The sequence below is a fragment of the Epinephelus lanceolatus genome, chromosome 16 (assembly GCF_041903045.1).
Source record: "Epinephelus lanceolatus isolate andai-2023 chromosome 16, ASM4190304v1, whole genome shotgun sequence".
Taxonomy (NCBI): domain Eukaryota; kingdom Metazoa; phylum Chordata; class Actinopteri; order Perciformes; family Serranidae; genus Epinephelus; species Epinephelus lanceolatus.
The window spans coordinates 36,952,586-36,962,074 of record NC_135749.1 but is presented as its reverse complement, the minus strand read 5'-3'; the positions used below and the strand labels follow the sequence as shown (position 1 = coordinate 36,962,074).

The 9,489-nt window shown below is 40.1% G+C and overlaps 1 protein-coding gene across 1 annotated transcript; it reads right to left on the bottom strand.

Annotated features, from left to right (window-relative positions):
- Positions 1 to 1,678: 1,678 nt before the first annotated feature.
- LOC117263808 (uncharacterized) lies at positions 1,679 to 9,047 on the bottom strand. Its single transcript, XM_033637452.2, has 2 exons — positions 8,403 to 9,047; positions 1,679 to 3,211 (listed from the first exon to the last, which is right to left on the bottom strand). Exons 1-2 carry the CDS (start codon positions 8,494 to 8,496, stop codon positions 1,950 to 1,952), a joined length of 1,356 nt encoding a protein of 451 aa, XP_033493343.1. The 5' UTR covers positions 8,497 to 9,047; the 3' UTR covers positions 1,679 to 1,949.
- Between the last annotated feature and the right edge of the window lie 442 nt (positions 9,048 to 9,489).

Sequence of the window (9,489 nt, the reverse complement as noted above, 5' to 3'; positions counted from 1 at the left end):
CCCGTGTCTCGTTTAATATCGGGTTTCGGTACCCATCTCTATGTATGTCTGACTAATCATTGTATTGCAGCAAAATGTGATGTAAAGCTGACAGACTGACTGACACCATCATAAAACCTGTAAGAAATGCTGCATACACCTGACAGACTTAACTGTTGGCAGATTTAACACCCTCTGCCAGGCCAGGTTGTGAGCAAAACACTTGACATGCAGGTATCCTGCTAACTGAATGGCAACACCCATGTTAGATGTGTTGTTGGTTACATTCTTGTGCTGCATTTTGCAGGAGGTCTGCAGTGTTTGCTCCAGTGTTACTTTGGTGTACTGCTCTAGTTTGGAGAGCGTGAGACAGCAGTCTCCAGTCTGAGATAATGTGCCATTACAGTCACATATGAATCCACTGACCTTGAAATCCAGGCATCACAAGTTAATGCCACCCTTCCTAATGTACTCAAAGATTTCCCAGCTTTATGCTTCACTTCTCTGTAGAGCTTGGGTACGGCTGTGTTGGTGAAAAACCATGGGGGCGGAGTCACATACCTGGGTTCATGTGTTTTTCAACAAGCAGAGGACAGGAGGAATGACTTTACTGATAAATATTAAACTAAATACTAAACTTCTCCCAGTATTGTGATGTCATGAATATTATTTATATGACTGCTGTTGTAAAAATGTCTGTTGCTGCTCTACAAACAAAATTTAGTTATATTTAAAATATTCAATAATTCTGTTCTGAGTTTTTTCTTATTAAATTAATTTATCTTTTAAAAAGCTATATTTAAAGATGAAAAAGAACTGATAAAAGTATCCATAAAAGTAGCAGTATCGATAAAATCTTAACAATACCCATCCCTAGGGGAAATAATTTGCAATTGGAAAAAAGGTAATAAATTGCAATATATTGCAGTATGCTCCATCGCAATACTGAGCAGATCGCAATAATACCGTATTAAGTACCGTGATAATATTGTATTGTGAGTCCTCTGGCGATTCCCACCCCTATGGTGTACTACTGAAAGTTGAGGATTGATCTGGGAGGCTGACCTGCTTTAGGTTTCGGTGTCAGAGCTCTGGGCACGCTAACTCTGAAGATAAGTGATTATTAAGAGTTCATCACGGAGTCATTTCTCCATGCCACTGGGTCGCTCTTCGACTCGCCTCCCTCCTGTACTCCATAAATCCTTAAGTTGTTCTTTTTGGCCCTCATATCTAGGTCATCTAGTTTGTCCATCAATCCTCACTGCGCTGTCATTAATTGCTGCAGTGCACAGTTAGCTTCGGAGCTCCATGATTTAACTTCATCAATATAAGTTAAAGTAGCATCCACCTTTTCTCTCCACTCGCCTATCTCATTAGTTATTTTGGTAAATTTGTGGTCAGTCATCTTTGAGCTCTCACAGTTCATTTCTCATTCTGTTTGGTCTCTGACCAATTTCAGGTCTGATTTCAGTTCGGTTTGAAACTGTTTGCTTCATGCCATCCTGGCTCATCATCATTAGCTTCAGGTGTTAGCATACTTTTTCCATCCGTCATACAGTTTACTTCTTCATCTTGGTTGTCCAAGTATTTTGTTTTGTTGTCACGATACTGGAAAGTCCAACTTTGATACCATACCTTGACAAATATAGATATTTGATACCATTTTTAACACCACAGGGAAGAATTGATATTAAGGCCATACAATTAATTTTTTTATTGAAAAACAAATTATAACAAGGCTACAACATGACAATGCTGACTCGAATTGGGATCGGGGGCAAATAAAACGTGATCAGGACATCCCTAATTCAAGTGGTTGTGTGGCTTCATCTTTGCTGAAAAGACTCAATTTTTAGACTGTATCAGCCTCAAGTCTGACAGTTTTTAGTTGATCAGTGCTGAACCGAGTCTTTCCCTCTGTACTTAGTGCTGCTGGAAAAAATAATGGCTCAAGAAACATTTCGTCGACTTCACTTATTACTGCTGCTCTCACCAACACACTTATGTCTTTTGACATTATAGAGCCGGGCGAATCTTTTTTTGCAAACGCTACAACTAAATTGTTTCTCTCCTGTGTGAGCAGTCAAGTGTAGTTTCAGAGTTCCCTTTTGTGTGAAACTTTTACCACAAACTGAACAACTAAATGGTTTCTCCCCTGTGTGGACAGTAGAGTGTCGTCTCAAATCTCTACTTTGTGTGAAACCTTTACTACAAATTGAACAAATAAATGGTTTCTCCCCTGTGTGGACAAGCAAGTGTCTTCTCATGTCTCCTTTATGTGCAAATGTTTTGCCACAAACTGAACAACTGAATGGTTTCTCCCCTGTGTGGACAGTCATGTGTCGTCTCAGATTACCCTGGGCAGCGAATCTTACACTACAAAATGGACAATTAAATGGTTTCTCCCCTGTGTGGACATTCAAGTGTTGTCTCAGGTGGGCCATTTCTGTGAATCTTTTACCACACTGGGAACAACTAAATGGTTTCTCCCCAGTATGGATTCTCATGTGTTTAACGAAATTGCTTCGGCAATTGATTTTAAGTTTACAAACTGAGCAGCTGAATCGTTTTTCTCCTGAATGAAGTCTCATATGAGTTGTTAAGTAATACTTTCTAGAGAATGTTTTGCCACAGACAAAGCAACTAAATGGTTTTTCCCCTGTTTTGATTCCAGTGTGTTTCTGCAGATGTCCCTTGTGGTCAAACCTTTCAGCACATTTAGAGGAACTAACTGATATTTTTTCAGTATTGCATTCCACAGCACTAACAGGTACCTCACTGTTTTGCAGCAAGTTTAATCCTGACTGTGGTTCCCGTGTCTCCTCCCAATCTCTACTGTCATCAGTCTCAGTCTCAGACTGTGAAGTCTCCTCATCAGGACTATCTGGATCTAAGATCCTGGCTTGTTCTGATCCCCCGCAGTCCTCCCCATCAGTTTCTGTTTTCAAATGCTCTGCCTCTCTGTTCTCCTCAGTTTGTCTTTGATGAAGCTGTGAGGACTGAGCACTCTCTTCATCATCATCTTCACTCTTCACAGGGACAGGAGTGAATGTGAACTTGACATCAGCCTCCTCCAGCCCTTGAAGCTGCTCTCCCTCCTGACTGCTCCAGAGTTCTTCCTGTTCCTCTTTAATGTGTGGGGGCTCTGGTTCATCCTGGTCCAGACTGAAGCACCACTCCTGCTGCTCATGGGGAACCTCTTCTTTAACCACCACCAACAGCTGCTGGATGTCTGTGGAGAGAAATGAAATAAATAGATACAGCTTCGAAAATTGCTACATAATGTTAACACTAAAACCCTGATACCACTACTGTTCAATGAGAAAAGAAACTAGTTTCAACACACTACAAGCTGTTTGGTGCTGTTGGGCACTAACCAGTGTATCCCAATCCATTAGTTAACAAGTTGAAGTAATAAAAGTTAATCATACTAAATGTGCATTTACAAACTGATCTTTCATGCAATTAAAACCATCTCTTAAAATACCTATGAATATCTTTTTAAATTCAAATGTATTCATTTCAAACTTGAGAATACTTGCCATTTTTCTTCTTTACACAACACATTATGCTTTTATTTTAGGTTCACAACTGTATTCATTATCTATTAATGTGTTGATTATTTTAACAAAAATATCAAGTAATCGTTTAGGTTAATTTATAAAATGACCAAAAACAATCTCACATAGCCCTGAATGTCACTTTCAAATTGCTTTTTCGGTCCAGTCACAGCCAAAAATCCTTACATTCAGGAAGTTGGAACCAGACAATATTTGGCATTTTTCCTTCATCAGATAACTTAAATTAATCTAAAATCAAACTGCCAAACATTATCTTTCTATTGACCATTTGATTAAATGCCTAATTGATTCAGTTCTGAAGCAGAAAGTGCACTCAGCAGAGTGCAGTTCTCCGACCTTAGACAATGCGGGGGGCTAGGGCTGAGCAATATGGCCTATAAATATGATCACAATATTTTTTGGCTATATTGTGGTCCATGATATCCTTCCATCCATCAATCAATCCATCCACTTATCCCGGGCCGGGTCGTGGGGGCAGCAGGTCAAGCAAAGCACCCAGGCATCTCTCTTCCGACCAACACTTTCCAGCTCCTCCTAGGGGACTCCAAGGTGTTCCCAAGCCAGATGAGATACAGTCAGGTCCATAATTATTTGGACAATGATACAGTTGTCGTCATTTTGGCTCTGTACACCACCACAATGGGTTTTAAATGAAACAATGAATACCTGCTTAAAGTGCAGACTCTCAGCTTTCATTTAAGGCTTTTTTCAAAAATGTAGTATGAACCGTGTAGGAATTACAACCATTTCTTCACACAGTCCCCCAACTTTAAGGGCTCATAAGTATTTGGACAAACTAACATAATCATCAATTAAACAGTCAGTTTTAATACTTGGTTGCAAATCCTTTACAGTCAATGACTGCCTGAAGTGTTGGACACATAGGCATCATCAGATGCTGGGCTTCTTCCCTGGTGATGCTCTGCCAGCCCTTTACTGTAGCCGTCTGCACTTCCTGCTTGTGTTTTGGGTGTTTTGCCCTCAGTTTTGGCTTCAGCAAGAGAAACGCATGCTCAATTGGATTCAGGTCAGATGATATGACTTGGCCATTGCAGAACATTCCACTTCTTTGCCTTAAAAATGTCTTTGGTTGCTTTTGCAGTATGCTTCAGGTCATTGTCCAACTGCACTGTGAAGCATTGTCCGATGAGTTTTGAAGCATTTAGTTGAATCTGAGCAGATAATGGTGCCCCAAACACTTCAGCTTTCATCCTGCTGCTCTTGTCAGCAGTCACATCATCAATAAATACAAGAGAACCAGTTCCACTGGCAGCCATACATGGCCATGACATAACAGTACCTCCACCATGCTTCACTGATGAGGTGGTGTGCTTTGGATCATGAGCAGTTCCTTCCCTTCTTCCTTCTCTTGGCTTCCCATCATTCTGGTAGTTGATCTTTGTTTTATCTGTCCATATTATGCTGTTCCACAACTGTACAGGCTTTTTAGATGGTTTTTGACAAACTCTAATCTGGCCTTCCATTTTTAAGGCTAACCAATGGTTTGCATCTTGTGATAAACCCTCTGTATTTATTCTAGTGAAGTCTTGTCTTGCTTACAAGAGCAGCAGGATGAAAGCTGAAGTGTTTGGGGCTACATTATCTGCTCAGATTCAGTTAAATGCTCCAAAACTCATTGGACGATGCTTCACAGTGCAGTTGGACATTGACCTGAAGCATACTGCAAAAGCAACCAAAGACATTTTTAAGGCAAAGAAGTGGAATGTTCTGCAACGGCCAAGTCATATCATCTGACCTGAATCCAACTGAGCATGCGTTTCTCTTGCTGAAGCCAAAACTGAGGGCAAAACACCCAAAACACAAGCAGGAAGTGCAGACGGCTACAGTAAAGGGCTGGCAGAGCATCACCAGGGAAGAAACCCAGCATCTTTTTCATCAATTTTCATGTTTGGGTGCACTATCCCTTTAACATGCAGGGTTGCATGGCACCATAAATGAGTGGAGTACCAGCTTCATCCTTCAGTTTATCACAAACACTAAAATTCAAATCAAACCAAATCTGGAGATACACGGTTTGGTACTGGACCAAAAGAAGGTGAAAAACTGTACTCTGAAAAGTAACTAATGCGTAGAAGTGCAATGGTGAAAAAAATCAAGTACACTTACAAAGAATTTGTACTTAAGTACAATTCTTGAGTAAGCAGGCTCTCCGCACAGCGCATGCCAGTTAGTTTATATTTGACTTCATTCCAACTTGCTCTGACATCTTTCACAAGTGGACAATGATGCTCTCACAAGATCAAGGCAGCCGCACTTTTTAGAGCACCCAGGGCATGATAGAAAATACCTGGCTCTCATCTGATCTAACAGCTAAGAGGTTTAGATGTTGACTGAACAACATGACATTTTATATAAACTTTTCATTTTTGTTAAACAGGAGAGCCATATATATATATATATATATATATATATATATATATATATATATATATATATATATATATATATATATATATATATATGTACATACAGTACAGGCCAAAAGTTTGGACACACCTTCTCATTCAATGTGTTTTCTTTATTTTCATGACTATTTACATTGTGGATTCTCACTGAAGGCATCAAAACTATGAATGAACACATCTGGAGTTATGTACTTAACAAAAAAAGGTGAAATAACTGAAAACATGTTTTATATTCTAGTTTCTTCAAAATAGCCACCCTTTGCTCTGATTACTGCTTTGCACACTCTTGGCATTCTCTCCATGAGCTTCAAGAGGTAGTCACCTGAAATGGTTTTCCAACAGTCTTGAAGGAGTTCCCAGAGGTGTTTAGCACTTGTTGGCCCCTTTGCCTTCACTCTGCGGTCCAGCTCACCCCAAACCATCTGGATTGGGTTCAGGTCCGGTGACTGTGGAGGCCAGGTCATCTGCCGCAGCACTCCATCACTCTCCTTCTTGGTCAAATAGCCCTTACACAGCCTGGAGGTGTGTTTGGGGTCATTGTCCTGTTGAAAAATAAATGATCGTCCAACTAAACGCAAACCGGATGGGATGGCATGTCGCTGCAGGATGCTGTGGTAGCCATGCTGGTTCAGTGTGCCTTCAATTTTGAATAAATCCCCAACAGTGTCACCAGCAAAACACCCCCACACCATCACACCTCCTCCTCCATGCTTCACAGTGGGAACCAGGCATGTGGAATCCATCCGTTCACCTTTTCTGCGTCTCACAAAGACACGGCGGTTGGAACCAAAGATCTCAAATTTGGACTCATCAGACCAAAGCACAGATTTCCACTGGTCTAATGTCCATTCCTTGTGTTTCTTGGCCCAAACAAATCTCTTCTACTTCTTGCCTCTCCTTAGCAGTGGTTTCCTAGCAGCTATTTGACCATGAAGGCCTGATTGGCGCAGTCTCCTCTTAACAGTTGTTCTAGAGATGGGTCTGCTGCTAGAACTCTGTGTGGCATTCATCTGGTCTCTGATCTGAGCTGCTGTTAACTTGCATTTTCTGAGGCTGGTGACTCGGATGAACTTATTCTCAGAAGCAGAGGTGACTCTTGGTCTTCCTTTCCTGGGTCGGTCCTCATGTGTGCCAGTTTCGTTGTAGCGCTTGATGGTTTCTGCGACTCCACTTGGGGACACATTTAAAGTTTTTGCAATTTTCCGGACTGACTGACCTTCATTTCTTAAAGTAATGATGGCCAGTCGTTTTCCTTTAGTTAGCTGATTGGTTCTTGCCATAATATGAATTTTAACAGTTGTCCAATAGGGCTGTCGGCTGTGTATTAACCTGACTTCTGCACAACACAACTGATGGTCCCAACCCCATTGATAAAGCAAGAAATTCCACTAATTAACCCTGATAAGGCACACCTGTGAAGTGGAAACCATTTCAGGTGACTACCTCTTGAAGCTCATGGAGAGAATGCCAAGAGTGTGCAAAGCAGTAATCAGAGCAAAGGGTGGCTATTTTGAAGAAACTAGAATATAAAACATGTTTTCAGTTATTTCACCTTTTTTTGTTAAGTACATAACTCCACATGTGTTCATTCATAGTTTTGATGCCTTCAGTGAGAATCTACAATGTAAACAGTCATGAAAATAAAGAAAACGCATTGAATGGTCGGTGTAATAAGTAAATTGTACAAAACAAAGCTAATAACGACACAGACTGAATGGCTGATTTTACATTATTAGCTGATATTAGCTGACAGTTTAGCATACACTAATACTGCACAATGTATTGTGTATTAACACTGGGCTGTTTTAAATAATAAGGTACTAAAGAACAGATCTGTGGTCAGTGAGATGTGAAGCTTCTTAAAATAACACTGAAGCCCTGACTATATCAGACTGATCTTAAATGAAAGCTGTTATCTTGAATTTCTATTCTCTGTTTAACTGTTAACTAATGCTTTAATGTATTTATGTTTGAGCGTGACATGTCTGCTCGATTTATTTGTATACAGCAGCAAGCTGATATGATGCTTTTTTACATGAAAATTCAGTAAAATGGAGGTTGAACCATGAACAGAAAGTACAGATCGCCTGTTAAGCATTTAATTAGTTTACTCTGATTAATTAAAATAATAGGAGACTGCGAACAAACAGATATATGAGTTTGATAACATTTTAAATAATTCTGAATCAGATCTAACAGGATGAGACATCCTGTACAGATCTCGTCCACTTTTTCAGGTGAGGCGCAGTTCAGCCTAATCTAACGTTACTGAGTAACATTCCACAACTGCTTGTAAAAGAGTATTTCCACAGTGTTATATTTGCACTTTTACTTAGTATAAGAAATCAGAATGCTCCCTCCACTACTGGTTTCATAGCGGTTTAAAGTCATAATAAAACAATGAAACAGTACAAACCTGGTCCGTTTAATCGGTCGTCAGAGTTGAAAACAGCACCAGTTAGTTTCCGCTGTCTGAGATTCTCGTTTGTACTAAACTCAAGCTCCTCCATTTTTAATAAATCACAGCAGCTTTTCCTCCTGACACACCCCGTTGAAACACCCCGATGTATTCCTGGTTATGTTCGTGTCTTGTCTATGGTCAGCTAGCAAGCTAACTTCATTAGCTTCGCAATATACGAGAGGATAATTTGTATGGTTTCAAGTACATAAAAAAAGACAGAGTCCATTCAAACACCGTTATCTGGACATAGTGAGTCCATGAATAATACAGTTTAGTTTCTATTGAATAGTCACTCTGACTAGCGCTGTGTGGTCGAGTTCCGTCCCCGTCTATTTTTCAGCTAACACGCTAAGCTAACTTAAGTTAGCATTCTTAGATAACAGAGAGGAGTCTGTGACAAAACGTACCGAAAAATTACACAAAGTCCACTTAAACACGTTTACTCAAACATACAGGCTCTTGTGGTTCACTCCGATTGTATCTGCTGAACTACGTGACGGAAAGAGCAGGTCTCGCGACGGAGAAATCGTTTAACATCAAAGACCCGAGAACAAATCTCTTTACTAGGCTCCTCGTGTTAGCCACAGGAAGTGAATATGATTCTTCTTCTTCTTCTTTCATTTAATGGTGGATTACAACCAACTTTTTCAGGTGTATACCGCCACCTGCTGTACCGGAGTGTGTAGTATCATAGTGTATACTTAGGTTACATTCTAAACAGAAAAACAAACAAACAAACAAACAAACAAAAAAAGGGGTAAAACTCCCTTATATTCTATTTTCTAATCCTGTATCTTTGAGGAAACTAAATACTGCCCTGTAACATTCCCTCATTTTCCCACTCATCCCTAAAATTCCTTCCAAGCTCCATTCCCGTTCCAGCTCATACATCCTATCACGCAACCTGTTCCTTTCTAACTCATACTTACTACATTTCAAAATGACATGCTCAACATTCTCTGGAGTATCACACCTATCACACTTATCAGATGCAAACTTTGCCATTAGATACAGAGTTGATTTTAAACTAGTGTGTCCAAGT

Bases quoted from the DNA above. Each gene is read 5' to 3' on its own strand.
- LOC117263808 (XM_033637452.2), bottom strand. From the start codon at position 8,496: ATGGAGGAGCTTGAGTTTAGTACAAACGAGAATCTCAGACAGCGGAAA. The intron at 3,212-8,402 runs GTTTGTACTGTT...TTCTCTCCACAG, and splicing joins CGACCGATTAAACGGACCAG to ACATCCAGCAGCTGTTGGTG.